This window comes from Bufo gargarizans, chromosome 4 (genome assembly GCF_014858855.1).
Source record: "Bufo gargarizans isolate SCDJY-AF-19 chromosome 4, ASM1485885v1, whole genome shotgun sequence".
Classification (NCBI taxonomy): Eukaryota; Metazoa; Chordata; class Amphibia; order Anura; family Bufonidae; genus Bufo; species Bufo gargarizans.
In genome coordinates, this window is record NC_058083.1 from 8,917,721 (window position 1) to 8,937,071 (window position 19,351).

The 19,351-nt window shown below is 44.5% G+C and overlaps 1 protein-coding gene across 3 annotated transcripts in view; it reads right to left on the reverse strand.

The window, feature by feature from the left end:
• Positions 1 to 19,351, reverse strand: part of ITSN2 (intersectin 2) — a 148,248-nt gene that overhangs the window by 107,837 nt on the left and 21,060 nt on the right. For all 3 annotated transcript variants that reach the window (XM_044292008.1, XM_044292007.1, XM_044292010.1), the window contains exons 2-3: positions 13,551 to 13,615; positions 6,955 to 7,047 (exon numbers count right to left, since the gene is read on the reverse strand). In XM_044292008.1, coding sequence (XP_044147943.1) covers positions 6,955 to 7,047; positions 13,551 to 13,596 — 139 coding nt within the window. In that variant the 5' untranslated portion in view covers positions 13,597 to 13,615. The remainder of the gene's footprint in view (positions 1 to 6,954; positions 7,048 to 13,550; positions 13,616 to 19,351) is intronic.

Here is a 19,351-nt window from a genome sequence, read left to right on the forward strand (position 1 = left end):
CAGCAGTTCTGACCATGCTAAACTGCTGCGATCAGCAGGTAGGAGCTGGGGAGATCAGTACAAACATAGCTTTTTTGTAGCTTTTCTTATCAGGAGTAGTGTAACTATGATGTTTTATTCTGCTCCTGCAAGTGCACTGGGGGCGGGAAGTGCATCGGCATTGAGCTGCTTCACAGCTCCTCCCCTCTGCTCTGAATGACAGCTGTAGTGGAGCTGTGAAGCAACTTAAAGCGAACCTTTCACCTAATTTTCACTTTTTAAACTATCAACAGTACGTTATAGATTACCTTTAGTGTGTTGTTATCCATGTTAGGTGCGCTTTCCTGCGCTCTTTATTCATCCAGAAATCGGCTTATAAAGTTCAAATTTTGTGCTGTAACAGTCAAGCAACAAGTCAAGGGGGTAGCCCTTCCCTCTCCTCTGGCCGTACTGCCCCTGCCCTAACGCCGCCTCTATGCCATGTAATTGACAGCAGGCTCACTCGCAGGGACGGCGCTTCTGAATCCTGCGCATGCGCCGTCCTCCTCATTCGCCGCTCGCTCCTGTCTTTCTTGCGGACACAAGCGCGACCATGTAAGAGAATAGCGCATGCGCCGTACGCGATTCCTGCCTGCTTCTCTTCTCTACCTCCCGTGCGCGCGCTCCACTATCTTCATGCTCCAAGTGCCCCACGTGATCACTGTAGACTTGTAACCAGATTGCAAGCCAGTGATCATCGGGAGCAGAGCTTGTGTCCGCAAGAAAGACGGGAGCGAGCGGCGAATGAGGAGGACGGCGCATGCGCAGGATTCAGAAGCGCCGTCCCTGCGAGTGAGCCTGCTGTCAATTACATGGCATAGAGGTGGCGTTAGGGCAGGGGCGGTACGGCCAGAGGAGAGGGAAGGGCTACCCCCTTGACTTGTTGCTTGAGTGTTACAGCACAAAATTTGAACTTTATAAGCCGATTTCTGGATGAATAAAGAGCGCAGGAAAGCGCACCTAACATGGATAACAACACACTAAAGGTAATCTATAACGTACTGTTGATAGTTTAAAAAGTGAAAATGAGGTGAAAGGTTCGCTTTAATGCAAAGAGCACCTGCAAGTGAAGCTCCGCCTCCAGTGCACTTGCAGTAGCAGAATAAAACATCATATTCACACTACTCCAGATGAGAAAAACACTACAAAATGAATATTTTTCCTGCTCTCCCTAGCCCTTACCTAGTCATTAGCAGATTAGCATGGTCATGGTCACATAACTGCAAAATGAAAGACTGACATGAAAAAGTGTTCCACAAAATAAAAAAATAAAAAAACAGCCACTTGGTCAGAATCTAGTAATTTCAGCCCCATGGCTCCAGTCACCGCTGAGGCAAGCATTGGCAGGGGTCACATTAACATATCACTTCTGGTCCAACAGTGACTAGAGCTGTGGTGCTGGAATGACGGGGCTTTTAACAGGTGAGTGGTGTTTTTTCGTGGACTTAAAGATATACAGACGTGGACAAAATTGTTGGTACCCTTTGGTCAATGAAAGAAAAAGTCACAATGGTCACAGAAATAACTTTAATCTGACAAAAGTAATAATAAATTAAAATTCTATAAATGTTAACCAATGAAAGTCAGACATTGTTTTTCAACCATGCTTCAACAGAATTATGTAAAAAAATAAACTCATGAAACAGGCATGGACAAAAATGATGGTACCCCTAGAAAACACAGAACATAATGTGACCAAAGGGACATGTTAATTCAAGGTGTGTCCACTAATTAGCATCACAGGTGTCTACAACCTTGTAATCAGCCATTGGGCCTATATATATGGCTCCAGGTAATCACTGTGTTGTTTGGTGATATGGTGTGTACCACACTCGACATGGACCAGAGGAAGCAAAGGAAAGAGCTGTCTCAAGAGATCAGAAAGAAAATTATAGACAAGCATGTTAAAGGTAAAGGCTATAAGACCATCTCCAAGCAACTAGATGTTCCTGTGAGTACAGTTGCACATATTATTCATAAGTTTAAGATCCATGGGACTGTAGCCAACCTCCCTGGACGTGGCCGCAGGAGGAAAATTGATGACAAATCTAAGAGACGGATAATCCGAATGGTAACAAAAGAGCCTAGAAAGACTTCTAAAGAGATTCAAGGTGAACTTCATGCTCAAGGAACATCAGTGTCAGATCGCACCATCCGTCGTTGTTTGAGCCAAAGTGGACTACATGGGAGACGACCAAGGAGGACACCATTGTTGAAAACGAATCATAAAAAAGCAAGACTGGAATATGCCAAACTACATGTTGACAAGCCACAAAGCTTCTGGGAGAATGTCCTGTGGACAGATGAGACAAAAATCGAAGTTTTTGCCAAGGCACATCAGCTGTATGTTCACAGACGAAAAAATGAAGCATATCAAGAAAAGAACACTGTCCCTACTGTGAAACATGGAGGAGGCTCTGTTATGTTCTGGGGCTGCTTTGCTGCGTCTGGCACAGGGTGTCTTGAATCTGTGCAGGGTACAATGAAATCTCAAGACTATCAAGGAATTCTAGAGAGAAATGTACTAGCCAGTGTCAGAAAGCTTGGTCTCAGTCGCAGGTCATGGGTCTTGCAACAGGACAATGACCCAAAACACACCGCTAAAAACACCCAAGAATGGCTAAGAGGAAAAAATTGGACTATTCTAAAGTGGCCTTCTATGAGCCCTGACCTCAATCCTATTGAGCATCTTTGGAAGGAGCTGAAACATGCAGTCTGGAAAAGGCACCCTTCAAACCGGACACAACTGGAGCAGTTTGCTCATGAGGAGTGGGCCAAAATACCTGCTGAGAGGTGCAGATGTCTCATTGACAGTTACAGGAAGCGTTTGATTGCAGTGATTGCCTCAAAAGGTTGCGCAACAAAATATTAAGTTAGGGGTACCATCATTTTTGTCCATGCCTGTTTCATGAGTTTATTTTTTTACATAATTCTGTTGAAGCATGGTTGAAAAACAATGTCTGACTTTCATTGGTTAACATTTATAGAATTTTAATTTATTATTACTTTTGTCAGATTAAAGTTATTTCTGTGACCATTGTGACTTTTTCTTTCATTGACCAAAGGGTACCAACAATTTTGTCCACGTCTGTAAGTACAATAAAGACAGACAGATGACACAGAGATAAAGATAGATATGAGATAGATAGATACTGTACATATATGGATAGATGCAGATCTCATCCCTCAGGCAGAGTACTAGAGAGCAGACACCACGATGTGATCATCACGTTAGCTCAGCGGCTGGACACTAATCTGTGGATTAGTCTGGGACACTACGTGAATGGACTATGTTGGGAATCTGCCATCAAAGCAAAGCCTTCAATGAACTCCCTGCCTGCATGAGAGGGTGAATAACTCATTCCTGTTTAGAAATAAAATACCGAAAATATCCAGGAAAAAAAGGAGTTGTCAGAGATAATAAAAAAACTTGGACAACCCCTACTTAAAGGGACTCTGTCAGCAGATTTGTCCCTATGACACTGGCTGACCTGTTACATGTGTGTTTGGCAGCTGAATGCATCTGTGTTGGTCCCATGTACATACAGTACAGACCAAAAGTTTGGACACACATTGACTTACATTGTAAGTCTGGACGGATCCTTTTGGCTCCGCGCGGCCAGGCGGACACCCGAACGCTGCAAGCTGTGTTTGGATGTCCGCCTGCTGAGCGGAACGGAGGTCAAACGGTGCCAGACTGAGCGGATCCGCATCCACTCAGAATGTACTCAGATCCATTCGGGGCCGCTTGTGAGAGCCTTCAAACGGAACTCACAAGCGGAGCCCCGAACGCAAGTGTGAAAGTAGCCTAACACATGTGGAATTATATACATAACAAAAAAGTGTGAAACAACTGAAAATATGTCATATTCTAGGTTCTTCAAAGTAGCCACCTTTTGCTTTGATTACTGCTTTGCACACTCTTGGCATTCTCTTGATGATCTTCAAGAGGTAGTCACCTGAAATGGTTTTCACTTCACAGGTGTGCCCTGTCAGGTTTAATAAGTGGGATTTCTTGCCTTATAAATGGGGTTGGGACCATCAGTTGCGTTGTGGAGAAGTCAGGTGGATACACAGCTGATAGTCCTACTGAATAGACTGTTAGAATTTGTATTATGGCAAGAAAAAAGCAGCTAAGTAAAGAAAAACGAGTGGCCATCATTACTTTAGGAATTTAAGGTCAGTCAGTCTGAAAAATTGGGAAAACTTTGAAAGTAAGGGCTATTTGACCATGAAGGAGAGTGATGGGGTGCTGCGCCAGATGACCTGGCCTCCACAGTCACCGGACCTGAACCCAATCGAGATGGTTTGGGGTGAGCTGGACCGCAGAGTGAAGGCAAAAGGGCCAACAAGTGCTAAGCATCTCTGGGAACTCCTTCAAGACTGTTGGAAGACCATTTCAGGTGACTACCTCTTGAAGCTCATCAAGAGAATGCCAAGAGTGTGCAAAGCAGTAATCAAAGCAAAAGGTGGCTACTTTGAAGAACCTAGAACATTTTCAGTTGTTTCACACTTTTTTGTTATGTATATAATTCCACATGTGTTAATTCATAGTTTTGATGCCTTCAGTGTGAATCTACAATTTTCATAGTCATAAAAATAAAGAAAACTCTTTGAATGAGAAGGTGTGTCCAAACTTTTGGTCTGTACTGTATGTGCCCACACTGCTGAGAAAAATGATGTTTTAATATTTGCAAATTAACTTCTAGGAGCAACGGGGGCGTTGCCATTACACCTAGAGGCTCTACTCACTCTACAACTGCTGTGTCCTCTGCACTTTGATTGACAGGACCAGCCAGTGTAAACATGAGCCTCTAGGTGTAATGAAGACATTGTTGAGCTCATGAAAGATTTATCCTTTTTTTTTTTTATTATCTCAGACAACTACCGGATTTTTCGCCCTATTATGGATGCCCGCATTTTACAGGAGGAACGGGCAGCGGTGAATGCAGCGCTCCCCGGGCTCTGTACTCACTGCTTCCTGGTCCTTGGCTGCTTGCTGTGCTGTGACTGCACACAGCGTGAGGACATTAGCGCACTGTGACCTCACGCTATGCACGTCGGGTCACAGCATAGCGCGCGGCAGGAAGAAAAAGAGTGCTGGATGTGAGGAGAGGCCTCGTCCGCAGCAGGAGAGGTAAATAGATTTTTTTTTTTGTTAATCTGATCTGAGCATGGGGGTCATTCACATAGAGGTCTGATTGGGGGTCATTCACATAGAGGTCTGATTGGGGGTCATTCACATGGAGGTCTATTTGTTAGACTTATTAACATTGGTCTATTCTGAGGTCTGCCGAATTTTTTTTTCTTTCTTATTTTCCTCCTCTAAAACTTAGGTGCGTCTTATGGGCGGGTGAGTCTTATATGGTGAAAAACAAGGTAATTACTAATAAACATGAGACTCAACACTCAAACACAAACTCAACAAGTTCAACTTCGAATTATTGGCTTATCTCGGTGCAGCTCTTCATAACAGACCAGACAGCCTCTTTATTTCGAAACCCTCCACTAAAAAAAAGTATATCTGCACCCTCTGAATTGTGCTTCCAATGTTCTAAGCCTGACTGCCTAATCACTTAAAGGGTGTAATCTACTTCTTAAGAAAAAAACAAACAAAAAAAAAAAAAAAAACACCAATCTCCCACCGATCCAGCACAGACACTCCCGTACTGCCTGCAGCGTTTTTGAACAGTATGTAAATGCTGCAGCCAATCAAAGACCCCGGTGGTGACATAACACACAACTGGTATGACGGCTCCCATAAGTGAGCGGCTATGATACGGCACACATGGCTACCGAGGCGACCAATTGGCTGCAGTAGTAAAAAAATTAAAAAGACTGAAAACTTGTGGAGCCTCTGCGCTGGATTATTGGCAGATCAAAGAGATGTTTTTTTTTATTATTTTATAATATTTGGGGTGGTTTTTATTGTTTTTCAGAGGCCAGATGGCTGGGGAGGCCAATTAATTCCCATACAGCAAGCACCTAAAATTTGTCAGAAGTGATGAAAAGTATGAACGACATAAAATGAATGTGCGCTGCTATGCAGATATACAAAGGGTTAAAGGGAGTCTGTCAGCAGGTTTGGCTGGGCTAAACTGCTGACATCACTAGTTGGGACTGGGGACAGTAGGCCAAACTTACTTTTTGCAGAGCTTTCATCATCAGGAATAATGTGAATGGGAGGTTTTGTTCTGCTAGATTCTTCTCCTGTAAGTGCACAGGAAGCAGAGCTTTACATTAAAGTGCCCTCTGCACTGAGCTTCTTCACAGTCCCTCCCCTTTGCTTCAAGTGACAGATGTACGGTAGTGCTCTCCTGGTTGGATTTTACAGCTGTCACTCAGAACAGAGGGAGGGGCAGTGAAGAAGCCCAATGCAGAGAGCATTTCACAGTGAAGCTCCGCCTCCAGGGCAGTTGCAGGAGCAGAATCTGGCAGAATAAAAGTTCATGTTCACACTACTCCTGATGAGAAAAGCTCCAGAAAAGGTATGTCTGTACTGCCCTACCCAACGCGGTCAGCAGTTTAGCATGAACTAAACTGCTGACAGACTTACTTTAAAACGGAATCTGTCTCCCACAGCAAGACCAATAATACACGTAAAAAACACCCGTCCAAGTCTCATAATCAGTACTTTGTACGTCAATTCTTACCCTCCCCATTCCCCCGCTGTGCACCTACAGACCAGCTGAAGAATGCATAGAGAGGACTCCTCCTGGAGTCCTCTCTATTATGTGTGCGTGCCTAAGAGTCCTCTCAGTGTATTCCATGCCTGGCTTGCAAGAACACAGCGGGGGAATGGGGGTGCGTATCGACATATAAATTACTGATCCAGAGTCAGCAGTAGGTGTCTATACATTAATTTAAAAAAGCAAAAATCTCCACAAAAAGCTAAATCCTACAAAAAAAAAAAAAAAAAAAAAGGAGGAAGCTCACCGGTTATCAGTCCACCTGCTGGCTTCAGGCTGGCGAACTGCTGGTCGTGCTTGGTCCGCTCCTCCATGGTGATCGCCCACATGTTTGGCCCTCCTGCAAGCAAGATACAGTACTGACAGTTAAATACAAATGTGAGAAGGAGGTCGGCTTCTTTTTGTAACGCACACAGGAAGCGTATAAAGCCGCCATCACCTGCCCCGATCACCAGTACGATAGAAGACGTCCCTCCTATGTCTACAGGGGAAGTAACACAACGCAAGACGCTGCTGCCCGCTGATTTCTGCAACTTCCTGCTGCTTCAAGAGCTCTCTTCCCAGATCCTCAAATGATTCACTGGCTGTCATGTGTTTCCTAATCAGTCCTTGTGAATATTCATGGGGCTCCCCCTCTCCGAATACGATATGGAGCAGTGTTCTCCAACTACAACTCCCAGCCAGAGACTGGCAGGGCACACGGCTGGAGAGCCACACAAACCCAAGGGAATGCAAACATTACGGCCAGTCCTAGATCTCCCCATTAGGGTCCATTCACACATCCGCAAAATGGGTCCGCATCCGATCCGCAATATTCATTTTCAATAAGGCCGATATGTGCTATCCGCATCCACATTTGCGGATCCGCACAAAAATAGAACATGTCCTATTCTTGTCTGCAATTACGGACAAATAAAGGCATTTTCTATGAGTGTGCCGGCGATGTGCAGTCCGCAAAACGCGGAATGCACATTGTTGGTGTCCGTGTTTTGCGGATCCGCAAAACACATACGGACGTGTGAATGGACCCTTAAGGATCCATTCAGACATTCGTAGTGCATTGCGGATCTGCAATACACCCAGCCGGCACCCCCATAGAACTGCCTATTCTTGTCCGAAATGGCGGACCGGAAGATCAGGGGAGCGCTCTGGAAATGAGGTTGCGGAGAGCACACCGTGTGCTCTCCGCATCCATTTCGTCCCCATGGAGAATAAATGGGTCCGCACCCGTTCCACGATGCGGACACGTTATACGGACGTGTGAATGGGGCCTTATTGCTGTAATTGCCCTGCTCGTTTTATTCCAAACTGGCAGCTTAGGGGACGTGTCCTTTCTCAGGGGCATGACCTTTCTGCTGTAGTTAACGTGCATCTGTCTCAGTGAGCAGGATTAAAGGGAACCCGTCACCTGGATTTTGGGTATAGAGCTGAGGACATGGGTTGCTAGATGGCCGCTAGCACATCCGCAATATCCAGTTCCCATAGCTCTGTGTGCTTTTATTGTGTATAAAAACCGATTTGATACATATGCAAATTAACCTGAGATGAGTCAGAGCTTGAAAATATGACTCTTCTCTGGTCACACAAGTAAGATATGACTCTTATGTTAATTAGCATATGTATCAAATCGTTTTTTTTACACAATAAAAGCACACAGAGCTATGGGGACTGGATATTGTGGATGTGCTAGCGGCCATCTAGCAACCCATGTCCTCAGCTCTATACCCAAAATCCAGGTGACAGGTTCCCTTTAAGTAATTAGAAAAAGAGCAAACAGCAAGTGGCGCTAGACGGATACAGTTCAGTGCAAAATGTTTAATGACATGCAATTACAACAGTACTCTGGTCCAGGTGCTGGTTTAAAAACTGTAAAATATTTCTCGTGAAACAACCCCTTTAAGATGTGCACACCTCAATCTGCAAAAGGTCCATGAAAGCAGGGCAGGCTCAGTGTCAAATTCATAGGACGCCATTTAAACTTAAAGGGGTGTTCCAGCACAATGTAAAAAAAAAAAGTCCCAAAAAACGTATATACACCCTGCAGATCCCCTGCGATGCTGCTTCGACACTGTCCAAGTCGCCGCTGCGCTCCTCTTCCTGCTGACGTCCCGACTCAGCAGGAAACGGCTGGCAGTGACACTCATCACTGGCGGAGGCGGGTCATCGCTGCAGACAGTGATTGGTTCAGCAGCCATTTCCTGAAGCGGTGAGACAGGAGTAGGAAGGGGGGGCGAACCACAGACTCTGGCACCATTGGGACAGAGGATGGAGATGGATGTACTAGTTATTTTTTTGGGGGGTTTGCAGATCATCTTTTTTCTTACTGGACTGGAATACCCCTTTAAATGGAGCTTCCATTCCTATGGCTCTATGTTGTGCTATTCCTCTATTAGTCCTGCACAGAAGTTATGAATGAATTGTCCAGCTGGGTGTTACCAGTTGGGGGGGGGGGGGGGGGTCCCTGCACAGTCTGACACTATCCAATGAGTTCTACCTGTGTCAGACTGTGCAGGGACTACCCCCACCCCCAAGTCCTGTTATCACCCAGATAGACCTTTATTGCAGACTGCTGGCAAATCATTCATAACCTTCTTGTAGCAGTATACAGTGCTGCTCCTGCCTGTGCCCCCTTAGCCTGGCTAAATTCTGGCAGAGCACATAGGAGACCCTGTATCCTGTACACATGTGCTATGCCAAGATTTAGCGGAGCTGCACTTTACTAGATTACTAATGTTAGAGGGCATCTGTCAGCAGTTTTGTACCTATGAAAGTGGTTGACCTGTTCCATGTGCACTTGGCAGCTGAAAGCATCTGTGTTGGTCCCATGTTCAGATGTGCCCGCATTTCTGAGAAAAATTATGTTTTACTATATGCAAATGAGCCTCTAGGAGCAACGGGGGCGTTACCATTACACCTAGAGGCTCAGCTCTCTCTGCAGCTGCTGCGCCCACTGCACTTTGATTGACAGGGCCAGGCAGTGAACACCTCATCATACCTGGCCCTGTCAATCAAAGTGCAGTGGACACAGCAGCTGCAGAGAGAGCTGAGCCTCTAGGTGTAACAGTAACGCCCCCGTTGCTCCTAGAGGCCCATTTGCATATAGTAAAACATCATTTTTCTCAGCAATGCGGGCAAATCTGAACATGGGACCAACACACATGTAAGTGCACATTTACCAGGTCAGTTAGTTTCATAGGTACAAATCTGCTGAGAGATGCCATTTAAAGTGCAATACTGATACTGATGTTAACAGCTACCTTGGCTGCCAATCACCGATAGGGCCGTCTCCTTGACTTCAAATTTAGATGAATCAAATGCAAGTTTTACTTAATCTTTTCCCATTTCTGCTCAGCTCCTCCTGCTCTATAACATGCTGCCTGCAGATTGCCCTGCATTTTCATGTTGACAGGTTCCCTTTAAAGGCCAAAACTGGCCTGGGTATTAAGGGGTTAATAACACTTCATTGCCAAAAATGTGCATTTGTGAGGGGGCTATTCATTTTATTTTTAAGTCTATAGGGGTATTAAAAAAATAAAAAATAATTACCTTAAAGGGGACCTTTCACCGCTCCTGACATGTCTGTTTTAATAGTTTCATGCATTCCCCATGTAATAACTATTTTGCAGCCACTATTCTTATAGCTTTATATTGTGCCATTCATGTATTATTTCTACCAGAAGTTATGAATGAATTGTTAGCAGTCTGCAGTAAGGGTACAGAGGGGAGGTAACCAGTAAGAGGGGGGGGGGGGGGGGGGTATCTGCACAGTCTGAGAATGGCAGCACTGATTGGATAGACTCAGACTGTGCAGGGACACACCCCTCTACTGGTTACCTCCCCTCCGTACCCTTACTGCAGACTGCTAGCAATTCATTTATACCTTCCAGTAGAAATAATAAAGGAATGGCACAATATAGAGCCATAAGAATAGTGGCTGCAAAATAGTTATTACATAGGGAATGCATGAAACTATTAAAACAGACATGTCAGGAGAGGTGACAGGTCCTCTAAAATGTACTGGTGTATATCTAAATCTGCTCTAACAACAGGGAATACGGTCCTTCAGGGGCCCCTGGTCTTCCTCCAGCCCTCTCGCCCTTCGCCATCAGACCGCTAATTGCATAACCTGTATCACACTGCAACAGGGATTTAGAATGGTCATGCTGTAGCTTTAAGAAAGTTGTAAGAGCATGCAACGCTTCAGTAAGTGCAAACAGGTTTACCTGCTGCGGGCGGGAGTCATGGGATCCTGATCTTAGGGTGCAATTAACTGTCCGCACGGACAGGGATCAGATATGGCACCGTGTGCATCACTACTGTCTCCAAGATCCACATGTGAACGTCCTTCACGCTTATTCTACACATGGCTGCTGAGTGTGCACCGGAGGCGTAACATAAAGCTCCTGGGGCCCAATGTAAAATCTGTACTAAAGCCCGGACAATCCCATTTATTATACTGGTGTCTTATATGGCAGGAGGACCTTCAGGACCCCTCAGACACCAGGGCTTGGGTTCCATCTGAAAAAACCTTCGTGTGCAGGAGGCCTTACTCCAGACCTCGGCGGTATTTATACTACTACCACTTGCTGACTGAAAAGGATGCAGCGCTCCGTGGCGTGCCACAGCCCCTTCAATCGTGTCGGGAGTCAGACCCCACTGATGGGGTCTGGAAACAGTCAGCAATCTTATTGTCAGATGAACCCAGCAATTGCTTGACCAAGCTCCTGTAAGGACTCATGCACACGACCATATGTATTTTGCAGTCCGCAAAAGACAGATCCGCAAACACAAAAAAAAACAACTGATGACATCTGTGCGACGTCCTTTTGCATCTTTTTTTGGGCGGATCCAGTTTAACAATGCCGGTCCTTGTCAGCAAAAACAGACAAGAATAGGACATCTATTTTTTGGCAAAACTGACATGCGGACACAGAATGCACATGGAGTAATTTCCGTTTGTTTTTCCAGCCCCATTGAAATGAATGTTTCCACATAGAGACCTGTAAAAAAAACGGAACCGAAACCGAAGAAAAATACGTTCCTGTGCATGAGGCCTTATGCACAGAGACCTACTATAAAGATGGCACTTCCCAGAAATTACCAGAGGAAGGTTTAGTACAGACAATGCGAGAGTTGAGCTCCGAAGCCTGCACAATTGTTAATGAACCTCTGGACTATCACACAGGTCATTGCAAGATAAGCAATGCAATACTGCTGGGGTCCAATGCAAGTTTTCATAGTGACACAGACAAAGTTTTGCTGAAAATTCAAGTTTATTATATCTTTTGGCCAATTTCTTATTTTTTTATTGTTATTGCATTGTACTAATTTTGAAATAATTTTTTAAAATTGTTCTTTATTAAAAATGTCGAGCCCCTTTCTCTGTACAACCTTGAGATTCTCTAGTAGCAGGCTCTGTATTTTTACGGTTTACGGTCAGTGTGACGGCTCATTATCTCGGACCTTATAAACACTCATTATAGCTCAGTTCTCATCTTAGAGATAAGGGTTATTAGATGATTAGTGAAAGCACGATTTACACAGCTAGATAACTCTTTGTGATAGAACGGCTGAATGATTTTTAGCCCAAAATTTGTGAAATGCAATCATAAAGACTCAGCAAGAGAGAAGATGCTATAATCTCCAGGCAGGATTATAATAGACGCAGAATAAATTACTCCGAGCTGGGCAGAACAAGACACGGTCACAAAACCCAGACGCCAGGCCCTGCCTCTATTCACTACACACTGCCAAAAACTGGGCTCTGTCTGTGGTGCAAATACTGTAAAGCCCTCTAGGTAAGTCCAGATGGGCACTGGGCCAGATCAAAAGAGTGGCATGTCCGAGATAAATCTATACAAATCCAGTCCTGTGTCCTCGCAGCTTTTAAAACCTCTGCTGTGGTCACTGAATTAAAGGGGTTGTCCCGCGACAAATATTCTACAGTTTTTAAACCAGCAACTGGATCTGAATATTTTTGTAATTGAATGTAATTAAAAATTTTGCATAGCCACTGAGTTTTTCGATAAGATGTATCTGTCCAGCGCCACCTGCCGTTTGTTCTTTCTCTTATTTCATTGTCCTGCTCACTGGGAAGGCCGCACATGCTCAGTTTCATCCTTCAACTGACTCCTGAGCTGTGATTGGGAGAGCTGAGACACGCCCCCTGAGCTGCAGCAGAGAAGACACTCCCCTTCAGCTGTCAGCTTGATATAAATCTAGCAGAGCAATGAATGTGGAGATCTCTGGATCAATGTACAGGTTTTATAATATAGTACAGTAATAATTATGTATAGATCTTTTATTCTTATTTCCAACAATAAAACTCAGTTTCTGTATTTCTTTACCTTTTTTACTTTTCAAAACAATTTATTTATTTTTTGTCCCATAAGGGGACTCTGTTTGCTTCTATAATACCGTGCAATACTCATGTATGGCAGTGTATTATAACTGTCAATTAGTTTTTCGCTTGCTTGGTGCATGCCTTCGTTGCCGGTCTAATGCAGGGATCAGCAGCCTCCAGCTGTTTGGAAACTACAACAGCCAGCTACAACAGAGGTTGCCGACCCCTGGTGTAATAACAGGTTTTATATAATAAAAGATCATAAGCCATACAGTGTGATCAATATGCAATGCCAGGGAAGGCGTCCTACTCTTTTTGCTTGTAGGATGTAGCAGAGCGGAGCCTGTTGCTTTTTTTACTACTTTTTGTAATCTCTTAATGCATTATAGAAGACTGCAGTAGGTTATCGCTATGCATCAACAGTGCAATCCCAAAAAGCTAATTCAGCTCTGCTAAACCACAATTATAGCAATATTCAGTCCATGGAGAGAGGTACTCACCATTCAGGGCCGTGGGAAAGTGAGGCATGGTGTTCCGCAGCATCATCTCGTTAACTCCAGGCCATCTGCAAGCACAACACACAAACACAGCCCTTGTTAATAAGGATGCAGAGCATGGGCCCCGCTGTGCGCACACAACGCCGCTTCCTAATGACTGACTCTCCCCGCAGGAAGACAATGACGGGGCTGACGGTGGTCTATGAATGGGGGCTGGGAGAGGTCACTGTACATTAGACGGCAGACACGGCACCAGCACTGGACCCTGCCCGTCGGGGGATGAGTCAGTGGCACCGGATGGTAGTAAAAAGGCGCTGGCACTGGCTCCACACTAGGCTGGTGCACACTGACTGCTAATGGTCAGAAAGACTTTACATAGAAATGAATGAGGGGAAAAGTAACATAAAAAAGGGACAGAAGGGACAGAAGGGACAACCCCCCCCCCCCCCCAAAAAAAAATACTATGGGGGACATTTATTAAGCATGCTGCGCCAGAATTATGTTTTAAAATGCGCCAAAAAGAATGTCGTTTTAATTTGCACCAAATGTATCAACTATTTTCTCCACAATTTTCACCATAAAGAATACATCACGCCAGAAATAATATTTATAACAATTTATAGCAAACTGGCGCATATTACACCTCATTTATCATCCTCTTATGGGCAGAAATGGCTCAAATTGTTGCAGACAATTAAGGGTACTTTCACACTTGCGTTTTTCTTTTCCGGCACAGAGTTCCGTCCTAGGGGCTTAATACTGGAGAAGAACGGATCAGTTTTATCCTAATGCATTCTGAATGGAGAGAAATCCGTTCAGGATGCATCACCTCAGTCACTGAACTGCGTTTTGCACGGCGGAAATACCGCAGAAAGCTGCGGTATTATATCCGTCCAAAATTCCGGATCAGTTTCCGGAAAGCTGGATCAGCATTAAATTTACATTGAAATGTATTAGTGCATTAAAAATACTGGAATGCCGGATCCGTCCTTCCGGCCTGTGCACGCGCAGACCTTTAAAAATGTGAAGAAAAAATAAATAAATATAGAAATGGATCCATTTGTCTGTATGACAAACGGAGAGACGGATCAGTTCTTACAATGCAATGCGGATCCGTCTACAAATGCTGTTCGTTGGCATGCAGATTGCCGGACCACTCTGCTGCAAGCGCGAAGGTAGCCTAAGAACAGCTTATGTGGTAGCGTTTTGTGTGAAAAGTCGCATCTATGGCAAAAAGTCGCATTTATGAAAAGAAGAACCAACCTGTTGTGGGAACAAGTGATGGGTAAGTATCAAAAGAGGAGGCGCTTATTATAGAATATAAATGAGCTAAACAGCAGGGCTTGGTCAGTAAATTGTCAAAAAACAATGAGAAAAACGTCCCAAGTCAGAGAAAAAAGTCACAATTTACCAATGCAAAAAAGGCTTCAAAAGTCGCAAGTGTGGTCTGGACAGGGGTGGCTGAAATGACACATTAAAAAAAAAAAAAAAAAAAAAAAAAAGCTAATTTTTGTGCTATTGGTGTTAAAATGTCGCAAATTAATAAGAGAAATAGCCGAATAATCAATCTATATTTTAAAAGAAATTCACATTTCACACATGGTGTGCGCCTTTGGATATATGAGGGGAAACTAATCACTACTTTTGATTTGTAGTGTTAGTATGTTTTTGGCGCAAATTACGCCATTATTGATAGCAGACCCTGCGTGTCCAAGTGGTTAAAAGGGCGATATAGAACATGCTGCAATTCTATGACTATGCTCGTGTACGTAAACTCATTGATATAAATGGGCCAGGACTCATCAGGACAGAAAACTCGTCAGTGTTCGGTCAGTGATTTTGAGCCCAAACCAGGTGAGGCTCTAAACACAGAACAGGAGCAGATCTTTCCCTTATACCCCAGGTCTGTGGAGGCTCCAATCCTGGTTTTGGCTCACAGTCACCGATGGAAATCACTGACCAAACACTGACTGTGTGAACAAGGCTTTAGGAGCCATCACACACTGAGAATTCTGTTGCAGAAGTTCCCACAAATGAACCTTCGTTTCAGGCCTCATGAGCAATACGGATTGCGACAGGATCTGCTCTAGGAAAAACTGATGGTTTTGCATGGAAGTTCAGTCAGTTTTTTTTCTACGATTGCATTCTGTGTGTGTGTTTTTTTCCGTCCGGATTGTATGCGTTTTTTCACGCGTGTCAAGAAAAACTGAGGAATAACAATCTACATCTCCTAGAACCATCAGTGAAAAACGTATTGCATGTGGATGTCTTTCGTTTTTCACGCAGGTCCTATTCGCTTCTATGGAGCAAGGGCTGCGTTTAAAACGGACAGTATAGAAAGTGCTGCGATTTTTCCTGAACGCAAAAATAATGCGTAGAACACATCCACTGAAATGAATGGGTCAGGATTCAGTCTTGATGCGATGCGTTCTCTACATGAATCACATCCGGACGGAAAATTCTGACTACTTTCACATCTGCGTTTTTGCTGGATCCGTCATGGATCAGCAAAAATGTTTCCGTCGGGATAATACAACGGTCTGCATCCGTTATGAACAGATCCAGTTGCATTATCTCTAAAATAGCCATGACAGATTTGTCTCTAAAACCATTGTATGTCAATGGGTGCCGGATCCATTTTCTTTCGTGTCCGAGAAAACGGATCTGGCACCATTGACTTACATTGTGTCTCAAGCCAGATCCGTCTTGCTCTGCATCCTATGATGTACTCAAAAACGCTGCTCGCTTGGTTTTTTTGTCCACCATGGGAACGCAACCAAACGGAATGGAATGCATTCTGGTGCACTCTGGTCAGTTTTGTCTCCATTGACAATGAATGGGGACAAAACTGAAGCGTGTTCCACCGCTGATAAGATCCTATGACGGATCTCAATACCGGAAAGAAAAACGCAGATGTGAAAGTAGCCTTACGCATGTGAAAGAGACCTTTGCGCTTTTACATCACCTTCTCTATGGGTTAAAAATAAAAAATAAAAAAATATAAGAATTTTTTTGTGGGCCCAGGGCCCCGATTTACTAGTCCTATAGATGACATAACCTTAAATCAGGTCCAGACGGCCAGGCTATCACGGGGCTTAGGCTGGAGGATAAATGTGGAGCAGTTCTATGGGGCTGAGCTGTGTCTAAGGCCTCTTGCGCACGACTGTTTGGCCTTTTCAGTATTTTGCGGTTCGTTTTTAACGTATACTTTTTTTTTTGTTTCCGTTTAGTTTTGCCGTTCCATTTCCGTTTGTGATCCGTTTTCTGCTGATCGCAAACTGAACCATTGACTTGAATGGAGCCACAGAACGTGATTTGCAGGCAATAATAGGACATGTTCTATCTTTGAACGGAATGGAAATATAGAAACGGAAGGCATGACCCATTGAAGTGAATGGTTCTGCATATGAACCGCAAACGGAACACAAAAAAACGGAACAGAAACAAAAAAAATAAAAAAAGCGTGCAAGAGGCCTAAGCCACGAGACTGGCCTAGGAAAAGCTGAGAGGCCGCAAGCTATCCTAGATAGGTCATCAGTATTAAAGTCTTGGAAAACCCCTTTAAGGCAACCCCTGTCCATATACTTCATTAGGGCATATGGAAATGAGAGAGGGGTTCCCCCGCTTAGGGCCGCCCTATGAGCCACAATAGGAATCTTCTCTGTCGGAGTTCCTCCTGTAGCGGCAGATTTGAGCTGTCCTTCTACTACATGGATTGTCCTGCATCTTATTCACACGTCACGGACTCACGGATCTGCGCCGTCTGTGTTCTCCATTGATGTTAATATGTGTATTCACACATTTATACGTTTTCGTGGTCTGTGGGGCTCTGGTTACTATTTCGGAAGCATGCCCTATTACGGTTTATCTGTTCGTTGATTTTCAGCTAAGCACTGCCGTGGAATACAGATGACACACCGAGGGCAAAAGCGGACAATGGGATCAAACACAGATCCTTCACAGATGATCGCTCTACACAGCGATCTTTAGTCGCCAGGCAGCCCCAGCCTGAGGCCTCTTTCACTCGTCCGTGTCTGCGATAACATCAGTCAAGATGGTCTGATGTCATCGCAGACACGGACGTGTGAAAGAGGCCTCAGGCTGGGGCTGCATGGCGACTAAAGATCGCTGTGTAGAGCTGCGGGTTTGCAAAATAAGGCAAGTGAATGGGGTCGCAACGCAAATTGCAAGAAGGAAAGTCCACAACCCCAGAATCGGGGGCGGATTGGATCGCAGCAACTTACAAGTCACATTGCGACAAGTCTAGTTATATCTTGGGTCGTCGTGAAGCCCCAGCCAGATAATACATCTAAGAGGAACATCTAGCTGGCTGCGGCTGTGTGAGAGGGGGGTAGGAGCACAAGAGGGCAACAAGGGCTGCTTAAATTATACGGAGGCAAGTCACCTGCATTAGGGCTCATGCACACGATTGTATATATTTTTTTTTGCAGCCCGTATGTGGAACCATTCACTTCAATTGATTTTCAAAAAAAACTAAAAGAAAAACTCCAAAACGGAAGTCACAAGGACGTCATCCGTATTTTTTTTGCGGATCCGTGTTTTGTGGACTGCAAAATATATAGTCGTGTGCATGATCCCTTATCACCAGTTTTATAAGGCCCAGTTCCTGGGGCATCTTCTAGATCGCTGCTTGCTCTAAGTGAATGGAAACATTATTTTCTTAATTGAGAGTGAATAGCCGATATCATGAAAATCGGTCAGGTCTGAGACTGCTGGGCGGCCCGTCACGTTGCGATGATAAAGCTTGCGCCATCAGAGTTGGGAAGGATGCCCGTGAACATCGGCACGGACTCCTCCAGCATAATTGTGATCTGTGACCCTCACCCTGATGCAAGACTGACATGGACTGTCTGTATCATCAGGTCTCTGCCTCTCTTTCCACATCAAAAATCTAAACCTGGAATTACCCCTTTAATTTACGGATTCCATGCACTTAGTTTGGGATTCAACTAAATTCAGAACTTGCGCGTAGATTTTTTTTATTATGACAATGAATAAAGGAGACGTGGGCCGTATGATTTTATCATCAGTTTCCCAATCCATCTGGATGAGTGGTAAAAAAACAAAAAACAAACACACAACAACAAAAAAAATGTAAAAAAAACCCCCCCAAAAACTAACAAAAAACAAAAGTATGAAGTTGACCCCATACATCCGTTTTACTATCTACAACATCCCAGAGGTGCAATTATCCATGCTGAGCAGGAGCAGGTCCCAGCTTGTAGGAGAGCGTTACCCAAGCCCTGATGGCTCCCTCCTGACACGGAGCTCATCACACCTTCATAGGGATAGGAGAAGATCCTGAGCGGCTGTTCTCCTCACATCTCCTCCACCTCATCCATAATTCCCCTACGTGTTACTACACTTACCAGCATTAATTACACAAGTCATGGGATTTCTTAGTAGTCACACTTCGTTATCCTCCCTACAACTATTGCTGTGATTCACTATAGGGAGAAGGAAGGTGGGAAGACTAATGGGAGACGGTGGGAGAGATTTATTATCGAAAATGCAGCAGAACTCTAGCACAATGTGCACCAAAAAGCTGTCAGTGAACACATTGTCCACTGAGGAACATGGCTTATCAGGAAGGGGTGTGCCCTCACGAGAGAGGGGCATGGCTTATCAAGAAAGGGGGATGCCCTCACGAGAAAGGGGCATGGCTTATCAGGAAGGGGTATGCCTTTTTACGAGATGGGGGCATGGCTTATCAGGAAGGGGTATGCCTTTTTACGAGATGGGGGCATGGCTTATCAGGAAGGGGTATGCCTTTTTACGAGATG